We start from the raw sequence: 23,814 nt of genomic DNA, 5'->3' as shown, positions 1-23,814 counted from the left end.
TTCACCCCCTGCCATGGGCAGGTACACCTTGCACTAGCCTAGGCTGCCTGGGCCTGACCCCCTGGTTCTCCCTTACGTGCCACCCTCGGGATGATCTGCTCCATGACATTCCCCACACCTGGGAACTGTCACACTGACAGCTCCGGGTGTTCCAAGGGTGTGGGCAGGTGCATGTCCCTTCTGGAAGATGGACAAGGGTCGACCTGAGTTGTGTTGAATTGTGCTGAATTTTGTTGGTGGAGGTGGTTCTGTGGGGGGTTCTGTCTGGGATGTTACCTGTAGGGTGAAACAGGTGTAGGGAATTCAGGACTCCCTGTGGTGAAGGAATTCCTCTGAAAGGGCCTTTCCTTGGCTGCCCTGGCCTGGGACAGGCAGCAGTGCTGTGGGAATGCAGGGAAAACTCCCAGAGGTGTGGGCACACCTGTGGGAGCAGGGCCCAGGTGGGGTGTGAGGGGCTGAGCCAGTTCCCGTGGGCAGCAGTGGCTGGGGTTGGGGTTTGGGGCTCTGGTTCAGGGCCGGCTGTGTGTGAGGCCGGGGCTGTGTGAGGCCCGGGCTCTCTGTTCTTTGGGGCTCTGGTTCAGGGCCGGCTGTGTGTGAGGCCGGGGCTGTGTGAGGTCCGGGCTCTGTGGTTTTTGGGGCCCTGTGTCAGCGCCGGCTGCCGCTGTCCCTGCCCAGGTGAACGGCGTGTCGCTGCACTGTGCCGAGCACCACGTGGCCGTGGAGGCGCTGCGGGGCTCGGGCAGCTCGGTGTCCATGACGGTGCTGCGGGAGCGCATGGTGGAGCCCGAGAACGCCATCACCGTCACCCCGCTGCGGCCCGAGGACGACTACAGCCCACGGGAGCGGCGCGGGGGGCTGCGCTTCCCCGAGGGCCCCGAGCCGGCCCCGGCCACCGAGCGCTTCTCCACCTGCCTCATGCGCAACGAGAAGGGCCTCGGCTTCAGCATCGCTGGCGGCAAGGGCTCCACGCCTTACCGGGCTGGGGACACGGTCAGTCTGAGCCCTGGGGCCCCGATCCTCCTCGTCCCCGGGCGTGCAGCAGTGCAGCCCGGCCCTGGGCTGGTGGGCTGGGTGCTCTACAGTCAGGGAATCTCAGAATTCTAGGATGGTTTGTGTTTGGAAGGACCTTAAACCTCACCTTGTGGTGGCCAGGTTCCACTGTCCCGGGTTGCTCCAAGCCCTGCCCGCCATGGCCTTCAACGCTTGCAGGGATCCGGGGGCAGCCACAGCTGCTCTGGGCACCCTGTGCCAGGGCCAAACCACCCTGTGAGGGAACAATTCCTTCTCAGTATCCCATCCATCCCTGCCCTCTGGCACTGGGAAGCCATTCCCCCTTGTGCTGTCACTCCAGGCCCTTGTCCAAGTCCCTCTCCCTCTTTTTTATAGAAGGGGGGTGGCTGGGGCTCCCAGTCCCTGCCAGTGACACCTAATCCCACTGCTGCCCTCTTGGCACAGATTCCAGGCTCTGGGCCACGGCAGGACTTGGCTGCCAGGGGCTCTGGGAGCAGAGGGGTTGTGTGGAGTGGGGAGCAGACAGGGAGCATCAGGGCAGGGGGAAGGTCTGTGGGGGGAGAGGACTGAGACCAGCCTGGGTTTGGAGGGCCAGGCTCAGGCGGGGACAGCCGGGCTGCTCTGACCCTCGTGCCTGTGCTGCAGGGCATCTTCATCTCGCGGATCGCAGAGGGTGGGGCAGCCCACCGGGACGGGATCCTGCGCGTCGGAGACCGAGTCATCTCGGTGAGTGCGGGCACAAGGGAGGGGCTGGCCCGGCTGCCTGCCCTCCTCCTGCAGGGCTGCTTCTCTGCTACTGGAGCTGCATTTTGGGACTCCCTTTTTCAGCTCCTGAGCCTTCTGGGAGAGCGTTTAATTGGGGTGGTTCTCCCCTGTGTGGTGGTGGGTGCAGTTACACCTCCCCCTTCCCCAAATGCTTCATGCAAGGCATGGTGTGGAGGGAGGGGACACGGCAGCACTGCCCAGCCTGGTGTCCCTCTGGAGCCTGGGGGGCTCAGCCACGGGGAGGGGGAGCCCCTTGGGGCACAGTGGGGTGGGCTGGAGCGGAAGGAGCTGCCCAGGGGTGCTGTGGAGCAGGGCAGGGGTACCCCAGTGCTTCCCTGCTTCCCGTGGGGCTCTGCCGTGCTGTCCCTGCGGATCTCACTGCTCTCACCTCGTGTCTCTGCCTCCTGGTCCTCACTGCCCTCTGTGGGAGCCTCTCCTCAGCCTCCTGACCCTCTTCCCACGCTCGCATGCTGCCTCTGGCAAACCTCCAGCTCCTGGTGCTGGTGGTGGGTTTCTGGCCCAGCGCTGTGGTAAGAGCACGTGTTACCCCAGCGCTGGCGTGAGTAAACACTGATACAGCCTCGTCAGTGCTGGCTTCTGTCTGCTCTATCCCTGGGCTGGGGCTGGCTCGTGTTTGCTCAGGCACAACATTTTAGTGGAGCTTGGGCCCAGGTCTGACACTGGTGTCTTGTCAGGAAGCTTGAGCTGGTATGGCATCTCTCACTGCCTTCTAGTGCTCCCCACTGCCCGAAATCCAGCCTTGACCCTGATTAATGCCAGATAGACTGGATTGTTTTGGATTTGCTCATGTTTTGATGCTCCATGGTACGGAGGCAGTACTGAGGCTCATCATTTGGGGTTGGTTTGCTCAACCTGTGGAAAAAGGAGACACAAAACCTTAGAACAGATTCAAAAGTCAAACCTGCCTCCACCCTGCTTCAGCAGCTCTATTTATATCCATGGGCAGCTTCGTAGGAAAAGCAGATCTAATTCCCTAGTAATAGCTTGCAGTGGATTCCTTATGGGATGTGTGACTTCAGGGCTTACAGAGCTGGAGCCTCTGCTGGATTTTGATGTGGCTGAGGCATTGATGTCATTATTCCTGACACCCCCAGCAGGGTCCCCATGGCTACCTGTGCTGAGGTGTGTGTGACCAGGGAGGTTTGGTCATTCCTGACAACCCCAGCAGGGTCCCCTCTGTTCCCTGTGCTGTGTGTGACCATGGAGGTTTGGTCATCATTCCTGACACCCCCAGTGGGATCCCCTCAGGTCCCTGTGCTGAGGTGTGTGTCACTGTCATAGAGGATTGGTGCTGAGCACCAGTTGGAGCTCAGATCCCATGCTCACCTCCGAGGAGTGCAGGAACATGCCACCTTTCAGGAGAACACTCCCAGGATTACTCCCAGGACTCCCAAGCCTGCTTACCACACTCTTTGGAAGCAGCAATTGCCCATTTTTATTGGAAACCTTTCACGATGCCATGGTTTTTAGGATGTGGGTGCAGGTTGCCTGTATCTGCATGGGGAAGGGGAGGACCCTGTCTGGGTACAGGGCCCATTTCCAAAGCCATGCTCTCCTGGTCATGCTCAGCTCTCACTTTACCAAAGAATTCTGTTTGCTTAAGAAAACAAATACAGCACAGCTTCCTGCTCTTCCCCTGTGCTCTAAATCCTCCTGGACTTCTCCTCAGGAGAAGAACTAGGAATGCTCCCTTGACTTTCTTAGGAGAGCTTTGAGCACAGGGATTGAAGAGCCCAGCTAGGTCTCCCCTGAGTTAACACCCCTCAACATGCCTCATTTGTGTTCCTGTGTCTCTTGGGAGTCATTTTGCGGGGGGAAGACACTGGGCAGGGACCTGCTGGGGCTGCTGGAGACTTGGAGCTGTGGGATGGGAATCCAGCAGGGCGGGTGCAGTATTGGGAGCAGTTGCTAAGGGCAGCTGATTTTTTTGGGATCAGACTGAGAAGAAAACTGACTGTGGGGAGATGTAGGATAGTGGTGGGTGACATGTGGAATCCTAATTATGCAGTGTGACCCTTTAGAGATTTGCCAGGATAATATAATTCCCTGGCACACAGAGAAACATGTGGAGCAGGGGAAGGACAGACACTGTCCCTTCCCCATGGCACTCAGAGAGCCATGCTGCATGGCTGGCCTTGCTCTCTAGCTAGATAAAGGCCATGGAAAATTAGCTGCCCCAAAAGCTGGGTAGCCCCCAGGATTCCAGGCAGGGGAGAGTTACTGGCTGAAGTGGTCCAGGGGCTGTTACATTGAGACAGCCCTGACTCCTGCAGTCCTGTGCCCTGCTCCCTGCTCCAGGGATGCACTGCTGTGCCCTGCTGGTCTGACCCCATCTGACCCCTCTCATCCTGTCAGGGGCAGCAAAACAGCAGAGGTGATGTGAGGAATGAGAGTGCTGCAGCAGCTCTGTGTGTGCAGTGTCATGCAGTCAGAGCAAGGCTTGGCTTGGAAGAGACCTTAAAATTCATCTTGCTCCCTCTCAATGAGCATGTTTGGCCTTGGTGTGGTGATAAAAACAAAGAGCCAAGTCTCTCCTGCGTGCTGCCTTTGTTAACCATCAGAGGACCCAAGGAATCCTCTCTTCCCAGTCCCCTGCACACACAGCTGCTGCTTTCCCTGCTCCCAGCTGCAGCCGTCAGCAGGGGAGGGTGCAGACACAGCTGGTCCCAGGGGCAGTACAGGTACAGGTACACACCTGAGCACAGGGGTGCTCACAGGGCAGGAGCACAGCCAGCTCCTCCTCTGGCTCAGCAGGGTTCAGCTTGCTGGGGGATGGCACACATCCTCCCTCCCTCAGCCCACAGTGCTCCTGCAGCAGCTCTCCAGCCTCTGCTCCAGCAGCCAGCTCTTACCAGCTCTTGGGTCAGACCCGAGCCTTTCATCCCGCCTCTGGGCCGCCTCTTGAGTCTTCACACGTTTTGGATTCATATTTGCTGGCTAGTCCAGCTTGAGTTTTACCAGCAGCTCTCCACAGAGAGTTCTGTACCCAGAGCAGAGTGAACCCAGAGTTCTGTTCTGTACCCAGAGCAGAGGGAACCCAGAGTTCTGTTCTGTACCCAGAGCAGAGTGAACCCAGAGTTCTGTTCTGTACCCAGAGCAGAGTGAACCCAGAGTTCTGTTCTGTACCCAGAGCAGAGTGAACCCAGAGTTCTGTTCTGTACCCAGAGCAGAGTGAACCCAGAGTTCTGTTCTGGACCCAGAGCAGAGTGAACCCAGGGTTCTGTTCTGTACCCAGAACAGAGTGAACCCAGGGTTCTGTTCTCTACCCAGAGCAGAGTGAACCCAGAGTTCTGTTCTGTACCCAGAGCAGAGTGAACCCAGAGTTCTGTTCTGTACCCAGAGCAGAGTGAACCCAGAGTTCTGTTCTGGACCCAGAGCAGAGTGAACCCAGGGTTCTGTTCTGTACCCAGAACAGAGTGAACCCAGGGTTCTGTTCTCTACCCAGAGCAGAGTGAACCCAGAGTTCTGTTCTGGACCCAGAGCAGAGTGAACCCAGGGTTCTGTTCTGTACCCAGAACAGAGTGAACCCAGGGTTCTGTTCTCTACCCAGAGCAGAGTGAACCCAGAGTTCTGTTCTGTACCCAGAGCAGAGTGAACCCAGAGTTCTGTTCTGGACCCAGAGCAGAGTGAACCCAGGGTTCTGTTCTGTACCCAGAACAGAGTGAACCCAGGGTTCTGTTCTCTACCCAGAGCAGAGTGAACCCAGAGTTCTGTTCTGTACCCAGAACAAAGTGAACCCAGAGTTCTGTTCTGTACCCAGAACAAAGTGAACCCAGAGTTCTATTCTGTACCCAGAGCAGAGTGAACTGGCCCAGTAAATACAGAATGTGGGGAGAAAGCAGAGCAGATGTGCACTCAGGCCCAGGGCTTGGCCAGACCAGCACTGACCAGCAGCCTCTTGTTCTCCCCTGTATTCCCCATGCTTGTTCCTCACCTCCAGTCCTCTTTCTGTTCTGCTAAATGTCCCATAATGAGTGCTGCATATTCCCACAACACCTCCTTAAGCTTCCTGCAGCCACTTGGCCCTTTCCTACAAGAGATGTGCTGAGACAGCCCTTTGTAATCTCCATTTCTTCTGCAGATTGGTTGCCAGGTTTGGTCACACTGCTCTAATGTGGTGATTCTTTTGTGTGATTGCTTTTGATGACTCTTTGAGGATCTATCTGGGGGTGTCTGAACCTGTACTCCCTTAGGGGCTGTGCACCTGTGTGGTGAATTTGTCACCTTTCCTGCTCGGTGCCCTGTCCTGTGCTCAGCAGCCATTGCCCAGGTCCCTCTCCTCCTTCCTCTTCCTGCAGGCACGTGCCAGCTGCTGCCCTGACATCCTTCTGGTTCATGCCAGAGGTGTCCTTTGGGGACAGTGCTCTCAGCAGAGGTGACACTGCTGTAGTTCCCAGGACAGCACAGGGCTGTGCTTCTCCCTCGCTGTCCTGAGGAGAGCAGTGCCCACAGCCATGGGAGGGACAGGACAGGTGGGAGCTGGGAGGGTCACAGAGGGTCAGGACAAAGCCCTGCATGCAGCTTAGTCCAGAAACTGCTCTCTGGGAAGGAGCTGGGGAGTTACAATAATATTTCTAGGAATCAGGGGCAGTGGGGAGTTGGCCTACAAGGCCAAATTGCTACGACTGTTACAGCCATGTTGTTACTTCATGAGCTGATCAAAGCCCATCTTGGCAGCTCCTTTTATCATGTCCTCTTTGCTCATTTTGGAAAGCTTTTCCAGCACCTAATGACTAGAAACCTTTTAATTTTCAGCTTCAACTTTTTCCTGTCTAGTTTTGTTGTTCTGGCTGTGTTCTCTCAGCTCAGCTCTCCTCAGGTTTCTGCCCCTTATACATCCATGGAAAGCAGTCATGTCCTTTCCAGTCCTTTGAGTTGCTAGGGAGGCAGTTTTAAATCTTAATTTTGTAGGAAAGGCTCTCTGTTCTTTCAGATCTCTCTGTACCTGAGGTCACTTGTAATGCCTTAGAGCTGGCTGCCATGACCTGGCGCAGCACGGGCAGCCAGTGGGGCAGTGACCAGTGACACTGATGGTCACTGTCAGCCACCAAACGTGCCCGCAGTGCCAGTGACGGGGCTTTGGGTGACTGATGAGGGCAGGTGGCTCGGTGGCACGGCAGCAGGTGCTTCTGCACGTGCCTGTGCTGCTGGAAACCGCTGGTTTTGCTTCTCCCACGTGGAGACACTTGGCTGTGGGAGGTGGAACATCACCCCTGGCCTGCGTGGTCCCCTGGAGCACCTTGTGAGGGAACGGGGGAAAGGGACAGGAGAGCTGAGTAGGAAGGGAACTGGGGTCAGTGGGAGCACACAGGTGCCTGTGTCCCTCTGCCAGGTCCAAGGGAGCTGGGCGACCACGAGGTGCTTTGGGGCACAGGCGTTTGCAGTGCCGGCAGGACAGGGCTCCCAGGGCTCGGCCGAGCGCCGCGGGGCCGCTCTGACGCCGGCTTTGTTCTAGATCAATGGGGTAGACATGACAGAAGCCAGGCATGATCAGGCCGTAGCGCTGCTTACCGCGGCCTCCCCCACCATCGTGCTGCTGGTAGAGAGAGAGGGCGCGGAGCAGCCCGGCGAGGGAGGCTCGCCCCGCGGGCGCATGCACTCCCCGCCGCCGCCCCCCGGCCCCGGGGACAGCCCGCCCGAGGAGACGCCAGCGCCGCCCCGGAACCACCTCTGCAGAGGGATGGAGGATCAGTACCCTGTCGAGGTGAGCTGCGCTTTGGGGGACAGGGCGCAGTCCTGAAAGATCGGCGTTGTGATGGGGACCGGCCTGCCGGGTGTTGGGAGGTGCCGTCGTAGAAAGGCTTGGGCTTAGGGTGGAAGGGTAAAAGCCCATCCAGACCCACCCCCTGCCATGGGCAGGGACACCTTCCACTGCCCCAGCTTGCTTCAAGCCCTGTCCAAGCTGGTCTTGAAAACTTCCAGGGATGGGGCAGCCACAGCTTCTCAGGGCAACCAGTATCAGGGCCTCCCCACCCTCACAGGGAAGGATTTCTCCTCAGTATCCCATCTAACCCTGCCCACTTTCAGGGGAAACCTGTTCCCCCTTGTGTCACTCCAGGTCCTTGTCCAAAACCCCTCTCCAGCTCTCTTGGAGCCCCATTCTAGCTCTTCTCCAGGTTGCAGAGTCCCACATGGGGAGCCCCCTTGTCCCATGAGTGTTCACCTTGTGCTTACCCATGCAAAACACCCCTGACTCCATGTTTGTCAGTGTTTGTGGTCTGTATATGATATCCTTCATTGCCTTTGACTCTCCTTCTTGTTCCCTTAAGGAAATCCACCTGGTGAAAGCAGGTGGTCCCCTGGGCCTCAGCATCGTTGGAGGCAGTGACCACTCCAGCCATCCCTTTGGGATCCATGAGCCAGGTGTCTTCATCTCCAAGGTAGATTCTCAGGAGAGCTGCTCTGGGTGTTCCTGAGCTGTTGGTTATTGGGATTAAGGTGAAGGATTTTGATGTGAGTCCAGATGTACAGGATGGATTTGTGAAATAAGGGCATAGGACAGAGATGTGTGAAGGGTTGTTTGTACTGCAAGTGCTGCTGCTGGAGCCATCTGAGGGCATGGAAAAGCCTCAGACCTTTATAATCCATGCTGGAGCCTTTGGAGGGATCCCAGTCAGCTTTTGAAATTGCTGGGTTCATGTTGGCTTTAATGAGTCCTGGGAAGATGCTGGCATTGCAGAAAGGGGGAGAGTGTGTGGCTGCTGGGGCACCCAGAGCTGCTCTGCTGCACTCAGGCCAGTGTCCTTTGATCCCACGTTCCCATTCCAGTGGTGATGCCGTTCAGGGGCAGCACACAGGCTGGCCACTGGCTGCTGCCCATTCCCTCACATGCTCTTGGGAATAAGGATGCTGGAGAGGACATCCCTGCAGGGCCCCGTCTGCTTCCTGACTTCTCTTGTCACTTGGAGGTGCTGAACCTGACTCCTCTGACACCTGTGGCTGGGTTCACACCTTGTTGAGGGCTGTTTGGAATTCTAGGAGTGATGCCTGCCAGGCCTCTTCCTTCATGTGCCCATGGTTTTTCTTGCAGTGCATCAGCAGGTCAGTGAGGCAGGATTTGCTCTTCTCAAAGCCTAACTGACTCTTTCCCACCATCCCTGTGTCCCATGTGCTCACAGATTTCCTTGCTGACTCCTTTGTTTCACCAGGAACACAGGTTTGGTTATATGTTCAGCTCTCAGGAGCCCCTGTAGAGCACTGGGTGAGGACTGGAGCAGTACTGGTGCTGTCAGTCCTTGTTACAGTCACAGGCAAAATAATGGCAACACTGGCACAGGATTGGTTCAGATTAAATTTGGAATATAAGAATTACGTATGGAATATCACTTCAAAGCACATCCCACTTCATTCTTTGCCAGTGTTCCCACATGTGTCACCTCTTGGGGAGTTTTGTCTGCAGAGAGAGGAGTTGGAACAGGCCTGCAGGGTGTTGGAGGGTGCCTGGGGACACAGTCACATCTCCAAGGACAGATGGACTGTTGTAGTTGAGACAGAGACAGAATCAAGCCAGAGCACCCCAGAGCAGACAGAGAAATATTCCCTGTGCCCTGGGTTTCCACAGGGGAGGCCTGGGACTAGGATACAGCCAGACTCCTGGAATTTCCTTCTCCTGATGCCTTGTGAAGGCTGACCTAGAACAGAGGCTAGATGGAGCTAAAGAATAAAGTAAGGATTTGTTAGGAGATCTCAGTAGATCCACCTTGGGCAGCACAAGAGCCCAGACAGGCATATGCCCAAGATGAACCCAAGATAGTTACAAAAATGGATGACCAGTCATGGGGTGTCACACTTCTATAAGTATTGAATTTGCATGGGCCCTTGTGGCAGGGAGGAATGATCAATCTGACTCCATATTCTCAGAAGGCTAATTTATTATTTTATAATACTATATTATATTAAAGAATAATATACTATACTATACTAAAGAATACAGAAGGGATACTTACTGAATGCTAAAAAGGTAATAATGAAAAAGGTAATAATGAAAACTCATGACTCTTCCCAGAGTCTCGACACAGCTTGGCCCTGATTGACCACTGAGTCAAAACAACTCACATGAAACCAATGAAACAATGTCCAAACACATTCCACATGAGCAAAACAGAGGAGAAGCAAATGAGATAGTAATTGTTTTCCTTTTTTTCTGAGACTTCTCAGTTTCCCAGAAAAATCCTGGGTGAAGGGATTTTTTGGAGAATGTGAATGCCACGTGTAAGTTTTCATCCATTAGCATATTGGAGCTAATTGTCCAATTAGAGCTTTAGCCTGTGAAGTCCCATCCTTCTTGTTTTTCTCTCATCAGTCCACCATTGTGCTCTTGGGCCTGAGAATTAGATCATTTGTCCTTGGGTGCCCAGCTAGAGAAGGAATTGTTCTATCTCCCTACTCTGTGAAGAGAGCTCACCATCCCATCATATGAAGCCCAGACCCACACACTACAGCAGAATAGAATCTGAAAAATACACAAGCTAAAACCTGAGGCACCACTGCTCTGGCAGAATCCAGTCACTTTTAAGTGTGTCTCCAGCTGGGACGTGATGAGGATCTCTTGCCGTGGCTGTGGAGACTCTGTCACCAGGGAACAGAAAAGGGCAGGTCCTCACCAGCAGGAATAAACTGCCAAATGAGGGATGGGGCTGATTCAGGCCCTTTTCAGGGCATTTAGAGCTGTGGTCACTCCAAGGAGTGTTCTCTCAGCTGAACTTGGCTCAGAAACAAGGAGACTCTTCTGTGTTTCCAGGAAATATGCATTGAAAAGGCTCCAGGAGAGAAGCTGGGCATCAGCATCCGGGGTGGAGCCAAGGGCCATGCTGGCAATCCGTTTGATCCCACTGATGAAGGCATCTTCATCTCCAAGGTACCAGAGCACCACCTCTGCAGGCACTGCCAGGGAGAAGGGTGAACCCTGGGGGAGCTGCTGGAATGTGCTCTCAGCTTTCACTCGTGCATCAGTTCTGGAGATTCTCCCTCCAGCAAAGGAGACAAGTCTTTGTCCTTGCATATTTCCTCCTCTACAGCAGCTTCACAGTTTCTTATTTTATTTCCTGCTTGCCTTTATTTTGCTTTGTGTTTCTTCTCTTGTGTTTTTTTCTATAATGCAAACCCACACATCTTTCCTTGTACCCACATTCCTGTTGGTCCCCCTGTGCCTGTCCCTTCCTGCCCACTTAGACATGCAAGCTCTTTCCTCCTTCCATGGAAAGCATGGGGAATTCCTAACCTTTTCTCCTGTGCCATGCACCATCTGTGTTACTTTCTTAGGTGGTTGCTTGTGTCACACAAAATTCTCAGATCAGTTTTCCTCCAGAAATTACACGTTTTCTTGTTCAACTTGTGCTTATGCTTATCAGTTTTTGCTCCTCCCAACCCTTTCCAAAAAGTTTTTATTGCTTCTTCTTCACTGGCAGCAGAGCACAGCAATAAGTGGTGTCATTTTGGTCTTGCTGCTGACAAAGAGGACTCTGGCTGTTCACTTTATTGTCACTGATTCCCTCTTTTAGCTGTTTTTTTTGGGGTAGAAACTGATGTGAGTTATCCTCATGGCTGAAGACACTCCATAATTGGCAGTCAGCCCTGATAATTGATAATTGGTTGCTGCTAAGGCAAGGGAACATTCAGCATTTGTTGTTATGTGGCTGTAACTGTTTTATCTGAGTTCTAAAAATAAATTCCCTCTTTCAGAATGAGAGTTGCATGTTCACCTGGAACATTTGTAACAGCAGGAAAAGAAAACCTGGGATTATTCTAACTGACAGTTATTTCGAATAGTTTGGTCTGGTTTTTCTCTCCTGCACCATTACAGGATTTGGGGGTGAAAGGTTCACAGTTTAGCCATGGCACAGAGTTAGTTTACCCCATCTCCCCTCCCTGTTTTCCCAACACTTGTTTTAGCCTGCAGAGAACCAAAATCCTGAACTTCCCTGCTCTCCCTTGAGCTGTGTTACTCCCCTGAGCCTTTCTTATCTGTCCTGTCTGGAGGGGTTTTCCTGCCTCTGATTTTCCCTGGATATTTTTGGTAACCAGGAGACAAAGTGGTGCTTTTCCTTTTCTTCCTCTTTGCATGTCTGATCCCTGCCTCCTTCCTCCTTAGTTTGTCTTCATTTACATTTCTGTTGCATGTCTCTACCACCACAAAATGATTTCTCTTTCCGTGAGATGCATCGTGACAGCTTTTCCTTCTCACCCAGTTCTTTCCTTGGGACAACAGATTTCAAATTCACATTCTTTTATCTCACACAAAAGATTCTTCCACACCCTCCGCCAGCCTGTACAGGTTCTTCCTGTTCTGCCCTCTCCATAGCATTGGAGGTTGTTCCCCTGCCTTGCAGCCGCGGGCTGTTGTCCCCGTTCCCTGTGTGTGCCGTCCCCAGGCTCTCGTGTCTCCTCTGAGCTCCGGTGGCCCTCGGTGTGTTGCAGGTGAGCTCCTCGGGGGCCGCTGCCCGGGACGGCCGCCTGCAGGTGGGGATGCGGATCCTGGAGGTGAACCACCAGAGCCTGCTGGGCATGACGCACACCGAGGCCGTGCAGGTGCTGCGCGCCGTGGGCGACGCGCTGCTCGTGCTGGTCTGCGACGGCTTCGACCCCAAGGCTGCTGCTGCCATCGAGGTGAGCCTGCAGGGCAGGCCCTGGGGCCAGCGCAGTGCCCCACGTGGGGCCCAGCCAGGCTGGCACCAGCTGTAGCAGTGTGGGGTTTAGATGGTGGAGGAATAGGGAGTCTCTGGAATGAATTCTGTGGCTTCCACCAGGTGTGATTTGCTGTTTGCTCTGCAGATGTCCCCAGGAATCAGTGATTTGCTGTTTGCTCTGCAGATGTCCCCAGGAATCACTGATTTGCTGTTTGCTCTGCAGATGTCCCCAGGAATCATTGCCAACCCTTTTGCTGCTGGCATTGGGCGCAAGAACAGCCTGGAGAGCATCTCCTCCATCGACCGGGATTTGAGCCCCGAGGAGTTGGAGATCCTGCAGAAGGTGGGTGGAGGTGTGCCTGAGCTGGGAGCACCTGGCAGAGTGGAAGCAGTCTCTGGAAGTCTCCCTTGGTGCATGCAGCCTGCAGTGTGCTGTGCAGTGGGCACGGCCTGGGGTCAGCATGGCCCAGCACGTGGATCAGGAACATGCTAGGATGGACTGTGACACCTTCGTGAGGTCCTGGATGCTGCAGGTGTGGAGAGAGCACGGGGTGAGGTGGCTCTAACTCTGCTCTCTCCTAGGAGATGGAAATGGTGAGAGAAGCCACTCAGTGGGAGAGAGAAGAAATGGAGAAAGTGGTGAGAGATTGTTTGTGTAGCAGAATGTGTTTGTGGCACGGCCGTTTGTGCCGAGCCTGTGAGTCCCAAGGAAGGTGTCACAGGTTATCTGTTCTCCACTGTAGTGCCACGGGGAGCTCTGGATCTCTGCCCTGGTGTCAGTGCCATGGCAGTTCTGGATCTCTGCCCCATTGTCAGTGCCATGGCAGTTCTGCATCCCTCCCCTGTTGGCAGTGCCATGGGGTGGAGCCCTGGGCATTCCCTGTCTGTAGTGCCCTGCTCTGTTGCCCTGGCTGCTCTTAGGCTTTGCTGCACCTCCCCGTGTACCTCTCTGGTGATGTTCCTGTGACATTCACAAAGACCACCCTTGTTACTTGCTGGTACCCACTGGCCAAGCTGCAGCTTCCTGAAAAATGGCCACTGAGCTTGGAAGTCCCAAGTTTAATCAAATTTCTCCAGCACCCTGTGACTGACAGAGGTTTTGTGAGCAAAGATGAGAACACGGTGCTCCAAGCTGCCCTGAGTGGAGAAGTGATGCTGTTGGTCAGTCACAGCTTTGGGCTCCTCAGTTCACATGGTCATTTCTCTGCTTTGCTGTGAGAGTTTTGTGTCTCTGCCCACTGGCTCAGCCTTGCACAGAAAGAGAATTTCACAGAAGGGGAATTTCACAGAAATGGATCAGCAGACTCAAGCCTCTTGAGGATGTAGAGTTTCCAGTCAGCCCTCTTAAAACAGTAATTTATCCAGTCAGAGTCGCTGGAAGAAGAGAGAAAATGGAATTCTTCAGTGTTGTCAGTGGGGAATCTGCTCTCCTGGCAGAGGTGTGTGTACATTTTTCAGGTGTTTGTCAGGTTTCAGGTTCAGATACACCTGAAGTTTCCCTGGGCTCTCTCTGCAGCTGCAGTTCCTGAGCTTGTTCACATTTGTTGTCCCACAAGAGCAGGGTGAGGTTGGCAGTTCTGGGTGGAAGTGGATTGACCTTACAGAATGGTCTTCAGCCTGATCCAGTTGGAGACATCCCTCTTTGCAGGGGTTGGACAGGATGTCCCTGGAAGGTCTCTTCCCACCCAAACCATCCTGACTAATTTGGGTAGCAGGGGCCTCACCCAGAGCAAAGGCAGTTCAGATCAGATTTAGGTTTTTTCCTGTAAAGTGTCTCATTCCTTGCCTGGGAAGGAGCTCAGTGTGGTTGGATGTGGTTTCAGCAAACCTGATTTCATTGTGTTTCTGTCTGAGCAAAGGATATTCCTGCCAGTTTTAATGTGGGCAGTATATGGATTTGAATATGGATATATGGATTCAAATACGTTCCAGGAGAGTTCAGGTACTGTGGGTCAGTATCAGAATTTCTAACACCTGTGAATATAGCAAGTGTGGCCCCAAATTATGTTGCTGGGGCTAAGCAAGTACCATTTGTCCAGGCTCAGGTAGAGACAGACTTAGCCAGAATTTATACTGAGATTACTTAAAAATACTTGGGTCAAAATAAACCCAGAGAAACCCTATGATTGTTGAAGTAGCCTTGGCCATATCTCATTTTAAAAAAAGCTGATATATTTTAGTGCCCCTTCCCCTGGTGTGCCAGGAGGAGGCAGCAATGGTTGCTCCAGGCTCCCTGGACCTCCTGGGGTCCTGAGGCCCCTGAGCAAATACATGTTTTTCTGCTGGGCCTTTTAAACCTTGAATCTGGGATTATGTCTCTAAAACTGGTTTTGATGATTAAATTTGTCCCAGTGATGGAGCCAGCACTCCGTGGTGGCCGTTGGAATACTGAAGGAAGTTCCTGTCTCAGTGCCAGATCCTTGGTAATTTCTGTCACCATTTTTGAGATGTTTTTCTCAGTGTTTCATGTTCATTCTTGCACAAGAGCAATAGAGACCAAATGTGTCTCTAGCCCACAGCAAGCTGTGAACTGAATAACTGGGAGGAATTATGCCTCTGCTCTACTCATGGTAAAGTTTCAAACCTGTTCACTGCTGACACGTCTTGCCTTCAGTTCTCTGATAATCCAGTTTCTAGTAGAAGTGTCAGTTACTCTGAGTCTCTTTGGACTGATCCCTGGTGTTCTCTCCTTTCTCTGTGGCTGTAGTTATTTTTCTAGTCTTAATCCAGCTATTGTCAGAGATGGATTTGGAGCAGAATCTGGAGCAGAATCTGGAGCTATTGTCAGAGATTGATTTGGGGCAGAATTTGGAGCTACAAATTTGTGGGAATTTGGAGCCACAGCTCCATCTGGGCTGACTGCTGCTCCTGTCAGTGCTCAGAATGTGACTGCAGAGAAGAGTCACACACCACTTTAGTGTCACCTGGAACCCTCACCCTACAGAGGACTCTTGGTCAAAACAAGCATAACCAGATTCAGAGTAAACTTTACCTTGAACATCCCTCAATATCCTTTTGGGAGCTGTGATCCTCCAGAGCATTAGTGACTTCTCAGGCTGCTTTCCCTTGCTTGGAGCTCACGGGGTGATGTGGGACAGTGGGAATCTGTAGTGCATGGAATCTGTTAAAGAGCAGGGCCCACCGGGGTGATGTGGGACAGTGGGAATCTGTTAAAGAGCAGGGCCCCCGTGCTCAGCAGAATTTTCAGTTGATCCCTCTGAGCTGCCTTTCACCTCCCAGTCTCCCAGGGCCAGGACTTCTGGACCATCTGGTTCCTGCTTGGGGAGAGCAGCTGGGAGGGTTCCATGGACAAGAGAAGGATGCTGCTGTGCTGTCCCCAGGCTGGCTCTGCCCAGAGCTGCCAGGTGGCAAGTCACAGAAATATCAGTGCCCAGAATCAGTCCTTAGGACACGTCCTGCCCTGTTCCCTTCCTCTTGCAGCCTGGAGCAGTCCCATGGCTGGGGCTTTTGGGATTAGTCACTGGTCACTGTCTAAAGCCCCTGCAGTGCTGAGTGACAGCTGGTGCTGAGCTGACCTCGTGCCAGGACCTTTCTGTCCTTTTGTATGTATTTGCATCATTCTGTATGTGGTGCTATAAGCCAGCCAGGCCTGTGCTCTGTGGATTTGTTTTTCCATTCCCTCCCAGCCTGTCCTGTCTGTGCTCCATCAAGGTGTCTCTTCCAGCAGTGAGCAAACTCCTCTCCCTTGCTGTGGTTGTGCTTGGGGGCACAGTAGCTCTCTCACTTTCCCCAGGATTGTTCCTGCTGAGGATCTCGGGGACACCTGCTTTGCTTCTCACCTGTGGCACCCAGATGTTCTTGTTCTGTCCCTGTCCTTTCCTCGGGGACACCTGCTTTCCTTCTCACCTGTGGCACCCAGATGTTCTTGTTCTGTCCCTGTCCTTTTCTCTGGCAGTAACAGTGCCCAGTTCCAGCTCCTCCTTCCCCAGTGCCAGTGTTGGTGCTGGGTTTCTGCTGCCCCTTTCCTGGTGCAGGCACTGCCCCGGTGTCCCCTCAGCAGTGCTGCCCAGCTCGTTTGACCTCTGTGCCTCTCTCTTGTCTCCCTGCTCTCTCTGTCTGTCCCACGGAAGGAGCGGATGCGTAGGGAACGGGAGGCAGCCACGCAGCAGCTTGAGGAGGAAGCAGAGGTGAGCAGCACAGGGGAAGGGCTGGAGAGGCCCAGAAAAGGGCTACAGCTGGAGAAGTCCCCAAGAGAAGTCCCCAGAAAGAGTTTGTTCCCCAAAGCTTTGTGTTCTCCACTCCCTCCCCTAAGAGGATGTGGCTTTGGGGATTAGAGATCAGAAATGAAGAAATGTGTAAGGGATTGAGGAAAACAGGGGCTGGGTTAGAAACCTTGGCTTCTCTTTGGGGTTAGAAAGGCAGTATGTGGGAACAAAATGGAACAAAGTTGTACAGTGAGTGTGAGTTAAGGTTGGAATAAGGAACTGTAGGGGAATTGCAGACTTGAATTCTTACACGTGTCCAGGTCCCGTCATTCCAGGTGCTGTTGGAGCAAACAGGTGGGTATGGCATGCTCTCTGCTCCATCGGGAGGTGGGCATGGGGCAGGAGGAGTGCAGGGGTCTGAGCAGCAGTGGGTGCCCAGGGGTGCACAGTGACACGTTCTCTGTGGGGTTTCTCAAGCCTGGCTCCTGCCACGAGTTCACGTGGTTGTGTTTTGAACAATTCCAGCTCTTTTTCCAGATAGTGGGAACTCTGATGAGTTTGGAGATAAGACCTGGCTTATTACTGGGGTGGTTCCCTTTTCATTGCTCTTTCTCATTGATTCAGTTGACTCTGGGCCTGACCTGTTCCTGGTTTTTTTACCCTCTCCAGAACATCCCCAGTGAACCCCTGCGCCTGGACTACCGGACCCTGGCCGCGCTGCCCAGCAGTGGCCTGCAGAGAGGCAACCGTGCTGTGAGTGGGGGTCCTGGGGGGCTCTGGAGGGGTGATTCCCAACAGGGGAGGCACTGAGGGGCTGTGGAGGTGGGGGTCCCTGCAGGGGAGGCACTGTGAGGGGCTGTGGAGGTCCCTGCAGGGAAGACCATGGTCCTTCCATCACCTGCCCTCCACCTGTGCCATGCTGTGGGAGGTGACAAAGGAAAACTGGGCAGCAGAGCTGTGGAGGGCTCAGGCACTGAACCAGGAGCTGCAAAGAAAGATGGGAATAAGAAAATGAGGAGAACGAGAGCCAAGCAGCTTTGCCTTTTGGGAAGGGAAATGGCAAAGTTGGAGAAGTTGCAAAAAGCAGAGCTGGGAACAAGGCAGAAAGAACAGCCTGGTGGGAGAGAAGGGGATGGGAGTGGGGGAGTGCAGGGATGTGTTGTGGAAGGAAGAGGCTCCAGAGAGCTGCCAGGGAGGGAGAGAAAGATCCTTCCCAACACAGTGATGGCAGTGTTGTGTGCACAGCTCAGTTGTGAATCCATTAAGGGATGGTGTTCAGGAAGGGGGAGGGATGAGGGTGCTGAAACTGAAAGTATTAAAAATAGAAGAAGTTTAAGGCCAGGTTGGACAGTGCTTGGAGCCATCCGTTCAGTGGAAGTGTCTACCCCTGGTGCTCTAGTGGAAATTTTCCTGACCATGGCAGAGGGTGGGACTGGCTGGTCTCAGGGTCTCTTCCAGCCCAAGCTGCCCTGAGGCTCTGTTAAAGCCAAGCTTCCCCCAGGCCTGCAGAAGGGATGTGTCTGTGGTTGTGTCATGGCTGAGCCCTGTGGCTCATGTATCCTGACTCCTGCTCTGGATATTCCTGTCCTGTGCCCTGCCTGGCAGTCCCTCACTTGTAGTGGCCAAGAGAAATTCCAGATTTCACAAACTTCACAGATTACAGACTTACCTCTCTCCTGTGTTGTTTGAAATCTCACCTCTCCATCTTTTCTTTCTTTTACCTTTCCTGTATCACACCCATTCTTCTGGGTTTCTGCCTGCTCCTTTACACATCCTCAGTCTTCCTCCTTTCCCCCTGTTGCAGCAAGATCTCCCTTTGCTGTCATCATCCCATTCTGCATTCCCATTCCGGGGTTTCAGGAGCATCTTTTACCCTTCCTGTCTCCATCTCATTCCATGCAAACAGGTCTTCTCTCCTGTTCTCTTTCCTCTGTTACTCCAGGCCTTACTCCAGTAACAGCTCTGCTTTGGCTCCAGCTCTGCCTCCTTTTCTTCCCACACTTCCCAGCTTTGGGTTTTTCCCTCTTGCTGTTCACACAACAAAGCAGTATCAGGAAAAGGTTTATTTTTAGCACCTCTGAGTGTAACTCGGGAGCTGGAAGAGGGGAGAGCCAGCCCCAGGCAGCAGCTGGGGCAGGACAGCTCGGTGTGGTGCAGAGCAGAGCAGCTCTGGGGCTGTGCCTGGCAGGGGTGTCAGCCTGGGAACGCCAGGCATGGGAATGTGGGGCCGTGGGTGCTTCTATAAATGTCCCATTGCAGGGAGGGCCCCAAGGGTGCCTGTGCTGGTCCAGCTGTCACCAGCCCTGTCTTTGCTCTGGTTGGAAAAGTACATCTGCCTGGATCCTGGGGAAGGGAGGGTCTGGTGGTCCTTCAGGAGCTGCCCTGGCCTGCTAGGTGGCCACTGGAACACCCAGCCAGGGTCAGTGCAGCCAGTGGAGGAGCAGGCGGGTCCGTGGCAGACTGTCTGTCTCTGGACAGCCTCCTCCAGGTGCTCTTGCCCTGTTCCCATGGTGGCTTCCTCCTTCTTCCTGTCTCTAAGCCAGTTCTCCCCACAGGTGTTCTCCTCTGAACAGTGACTGGGTGTCTTTTACTGCTGCACAGCTCCCTGTGAGGGAGCTGTAGGGAACTGTTCCTGTCCTCCCCGTGCCACACGGGGATCTGTAGGGAGCTGCTCTTGCTGTGGAGAGCAGCAAGAGCAGGAGGTGCAGGTCCATCTGTGCACTGTGGAGCAGGAGGAGGTGCAGGTCCATCTGTGCACTGTGGAGCAGGAGGAGGTGCAGGTCCATCTGTGCACTGTGGAGCAGGAGGAGGTGCAGGTCCATCTGTGCACTGTGGAGCAGGAGGTGTAGATCTTCCACTGACCACTGCAGCTATGGGTGGAGCTGGTCAGGAGGATTCCCCCAGAGCAGCCACCAGAGAAGGGAGCACTGGTTGTCTGTCCTGGATCCACCTGTGTTGCTGCATCTGGAGCCCTTGTGAGCAGGATTTAACAAAGGCTGACGAGATGACCACTCTCTTTGTCCACTGTTATAAGCCAAACTGAAAATTCCCATTGGAAGCAGCATGGGAATGCTTGTTTGGAGGATGCTTTTTGGCCATGCAGTGCACTGCAGCCTCTGGAGAGAAGCTGTGGCTGCCCCTGGATCCCTGGAAGTGTCCAAGGCCAGGTTGGATGGGACTTGGAGCAGCCTGGTTCAGTGGAAGGTGTCCCTGGAGGTTGCAGTGCACTGCAGCCTCTGGAGAGAAGCTGTGGCTGCCCCTGGATCCCTGGAAGTGTCCAAGGCCAGGTTGGATGGGACTTGGAGCAGCCTGCTTCAGTGGAAGGTGTCCCTGGAGGGTGGAACAATATGAGCTTTCATGTCCCTTCCCACCCAAACCATCCTGGGATTCTGTGACTCTCTGACATTTCCCTTACAGAAGTCAAAGAGCTGCTAGTCTCTGTCTTCTGCATTGAACAGGAATGAAAGGCACACCCCTGAGGGACCGATCACAGCAAAACCATCAAAGTCTAGTTTTGCTTTCTGGGCTATGAGAGATGGAGAAGACTTGGCATGTCTCAGTATCAGGTCACCATGATTAGCTAATTAGCAGCCTGTACTTTCTCTTCTGAATCTATTTCTCTTCAGTTTCTTGCCACTGATTCCTTTTTTTCACTTATTCACGGATTTAAGATTGGATTTCTTTCAGTGCCAGGGAGGATGCAGGGTAGCACGTGTCTGCTCTGTCTGCAAGCTGGGAAAGCTCGCTGCATTGCCCAAATTCTTGCTTACCCAAAATAGAAATTGTGGCTTGTCTGACAGGAATAGCCCTGGTGAGGTTGGGGAGGAGGAATCCCCCACCAGGACGTGCTGCAGCAGGAGCTGGAGCTTACAGGGAGACACAGACCCAGGCCAGGTCCAGCTGGGCCCAGGAACAAAACAGGGGCTGAGGCTGCCCGCTGACCATCAGGCATGATGGCACTTGGGAGAAAAGGGGCTAAAAGTAGGGTTTTACACTGAAAAATCACACACAGCAGAATGTCCCAGGGTAGCACAGGCTTCATTGGTGAGGAAACACGATATGAGCCAGGGCTCTGCCAACCACAGAGGTTGGGTTGGGGGTTAGGGGAGGGCCTCTGAAATTCCTGAGCCTCCCAGCTGCCATTGTAGTCACCAGCCCACCCCTGAGAGCTATTTTGGTGACCACTGCCATGACACAGGAGCTGAAGAATTTGCTCTGAGCAAGAGAGGTCTTTCTGCTCCCTGGAGGCACTTGGATGGAAGCTTTGGTCTTTGCTCTCTGGCTGTCCCTGCTCCCCTGAGGAAGGCTCTGGCTGGGGTAACAAACTCTCTTCTGTGGCATTAAGGGGAGATCAGGGCTTCGCTGGGGCTGTGTGCACTGAGCCTGACAGAGCTGGGGCTGCCTCAGTCCTGCCATCAGCAGGAGCCACCCAAAGGGTCTGTGCTCACTGTGCTCTGGTGTTTGGGGTGTGCTGTGAGCCTTAAAGCATGTTCACCTGAGCAGGTGTGGTGGGAGTGCACAGGGGTGTGGTGTGACTCTGTGGCAGTGTTGGGGTGACAGCAGAGGCTGGGCCATAGGTGGTGGGCTCAGTGAAGTGGGGTTGAACTGGAGGATCTCCAGAGATGCCTTCCAACCCCAGCAGTACTGAGACTGTGTGCTGAGGTGGGGGGGAGCATGTGCTGGTACAGGTGTTGGAGGTGGGTTTGGCTGGGCAGCAGCTGCAGGAAGGTGTGTGAGTGGGAGGAGTGCAGCCTGTCAGCTCCCTGGGCTGTGTGTGCACAGCAGGCTCCTCTCCCGGGAGTGGCACTGAGGGTCACAGATTGGTGGCACAGCAGGAGAGAGGGTCGGGATGCTGTGCAGGCCTTAGCACTGGAATTCTCTCCCCTGTCCTTCAGCAGCTGCTCTGTATTTTCTCCCTCCTCTTCTTTGCTCTGTTCTTCTCATTTCTCTCCGATCCTTCTGTTTCCTCTCAGCCTGTTGAGTGCTCTAAGCCCAGCTGCAGCATGGAGGGTGACACTGCCGTGCTGTCCCCGCGGGTGTGGCACGGCCGGGACGCGTCCCCGGAGCCGGCAGCGGGCACGGCCGGGCCCCCTCAGCTCCCCGTGCCTCCCCAGCAGCACACGAGTGGGGCACAGCAGCCCCAGGGAGACCAGCAGGACCCCGAGGGGTGTCCCTTGTCCCAGGAGCAGCTGCCAGAGACGCCAGAGTGCTTGATCGACTCGCAGCCCATCCCCTTCAGTGAGAACCCCTTTGTGGTGGCCAACCGCAGGGGCAAGGCCACGGGCACGGCTGGCCTGGGGGGGCCTCCCCTGGGCTATGGCAGGGAGGGCGTGCTGAAGACCAGCCTGTACTCCAAGGCAAGCAGCGTGTGGTGTGTGGCATGCACTGACACAGCCCGGGCCACTGCACCCTACTAAACCCTGGCACCGGGCAGCACGGCGCCCGAGGGCCGGTCCCCGCCCCGTGTGCCCCCACCCCGTGCCACATGCAGGCCAGCGGTCCCCAGGTCACTGTGTCATCCTCTGGCCACCAACACGTGCTGGGGATGTGGGGACAGGATGGCATCTGTGACCTCTCTGCTGTCCCTCGGGGTCTGGCTGGGAGCAGGGGCATCCCTGCCTGCCCGGCTGGCGGCGGGCAGCTGGCAGCGCTGGTAGGGATCAGTGCTGGTGCCACACTTCTGTCCCTGGCCCTGAGCACAGCCCTTCTCTGGACTGTGGAAACATCTGGAAAACATCTGGAAAACACAGTAGGTCTGCAGCCTAGGGGCTGCTCCTCCCAAGTGACACCATTCAGTAGATCAAGACTTGGGAATTCCAAGGGAGAATTTAGCTTTCTGTTCTGGGAAATCTGTATTTGACATCCCTGCTGTTGCACAGGGAACCCGTGGTGGAGCAGGGACTGGACCCAAAGATACCACCCTCCAGATGAACACTACATGCTCTCCCCTTCTTCCTTTTAAAGCCTTTTGGGAGGTCTGAAAATCAAAGCAGCCCCACATAAGCAGCCCCATACACAGCAGATCAACTAACCAGTCAACAAACCCAGTCCTCAGCTGTAGTGATCTTGGAGGTGGTTCAGTTCCTTGCTAGGAATTTCTCAGGTGTGTAGCCAGGTGAGCTTAGAGCAAGGTATCTAAAATCTGTGCTCCAGTATAAACCTCAGGTCACTTCAGGCTCGGTGTGTCAAAATACTGCCTTGATTCAACTGGCTGTGGTGTTAGTGACTGAGAGCTGTAGGTTTGCCTAAATAGTTCCCTAAATCCCAAATGACCTGTCTCTACCTTAAGGCATTAGAAATCCTTGTGAAAGGTGCCGCTGGTGCTGCAGTTGGGGTGCAGGTGGTTCCTGGGATGCTGCTCTCTAGGACACTGCTCTCTGCAGTGCAGGTGTTCCTGGACACTGCTCTCTTTTCAGCTGCTGGGGCAGGCTGCTAGCAGCTGAGCCTTGGTGCCAGAGGTTGCTCTGGGAGCCAGGAGAGCCCTGCAGCCAGGAATGGCTTTCTTTGCTCAGTGTCTGTGCACAGGAGGTTTGCCTGGAGCGTGACCCTGCCTGTGAGGACTGTGGGAGTCAGGGAGGAGGATTCCCGGGACGTGCAGAGGCTGTAACCTGATCCAGCTGGCCTCGCAGGGTGCTGGGATGTGATCCCGGTGTTTAACGTCATTCCCTCACTGTTCCTGGCGCTTTTTGGCATGTGCCAGCTGCTGCTGGGCCCTGCTAGCCTTGCTCCCTGGATGTGCAGGGTGTCCCATGCCCCTGGGCTGTCCAGACCCCCTCCTACTGTGGAGTAACACTCGAGCTTCCTCCTCAGCTTTGTCTTCTCTCTTTCAGGCTCCTGTGGGCGAGTCTGGGACCGGAAATTCCAGGCGTGAATCCCCCTATTCTCCCAGTAATCCGCAGGTGAGACTGCCCCCAGGACAGGTGATGTGGGAAGGGCAGGGAGGCGCTTCCAGGGGTAAAGGACAGAGGTAGCTGAGGGCAATTCCCATCCTGGAGTGAGCCTGTCAGGGTGGAGGGGATCCATCACAGCCAGCAAGCAGAGAGCAAGAGAGCAACTCCCTCCTTCAGAGTGTCCCAGAGAGCCAGAAGGGTAATTAGCTGGTCAGAAATGAGCTCTGAGGGGTAGCTTAATTGCAGCGTGATGAGGAGGGGCTACAACATGTAGTTGTGACTTTTTTGGGAATGGTCTTTTTGGACCAGTGCCTTGTACAGAGATTCCTTAATTCT

General features: G+C 54.4%; 1 protein-coding gene across 1 annotated transcript in view; it reads left to right on the top strand.

The window, feature by feature from the left end:
- Positions 1 to 23,814, top strand: part of SCRIB (scribble planar cell polarity protein) — a 90,859-nt gene that overhangs the window by 38,020 nt on the left and 29,025 nt on the right. Inside the window, exons 18-29 of the mRNA XM_041472260.1 lie at positions 676 to 990; positions 1,657 to 1,737; positions 7,253 to 7,501; positions 8,067 to 8,203; positions 10,510 to 10,654; positions 12,214 to 12,402; positions 12,646 to 12,765; positions 13,005 to 13,061; positions 16,514 to 16,570; positions 17,258 to 17,341; positions 21,562 to 21,945; positions 23,419 to 23,487. Of these exons, the coding sequence (XP_041328194.1) occupies positions 676 to 990; positions 1,657 to 1,737; positions 7,253 to 7,501; positions 8,067 to 8,203; positions 10,510 to 10,654; positions 12,214 to 12,402; positions 12,646 to 12,765; positions 13,005 to 13,061; positions 16,514 to 16,570; positions 17,258 to 17,341; positions 21,562 to 21,945; positions 23,419 to 23,487 (1,887 nt within the window). The remainder of the gene's footprint in view (positions 1 to 675; positions 991 to 1,656; positions 1,738 to 7,252; positions 7,502 to 8,066; positions 8,204 to 10,509; positions 10,655 to 12,213; positions 12,403 to 12,645; positions 12,766 to 13,004; positions 13,062 to 16,513; positions 16,571 to 17,257; positions 17,342 to 21,561; positions 21,946 to 23,418; positions 23,488 to 23,814) is intronic.

The sequence above is a fragment of the Pyrgilauda ruficollis genome, unplaced genomic scaffold, assembly GCF_017590135.1.
Source record: "Pyrgilauda ruficollis isolate IOZ18807 unplaced genomic scaffold, ASM1759013v1 scaffold287, whole genome shotgun sequence".
Lineage (NCBI taxonomy): Eukaryota > Metazoa > Chordata > Aves > Passeriformes > Passeridae > Pyrgilauda > Pyrgilauda ruficollis.
The sequence above is the reverse complement of the archived record's forward strand: the minus strand, read 5'-3'. Positions and strand labels throughout refer to the sequence as shown.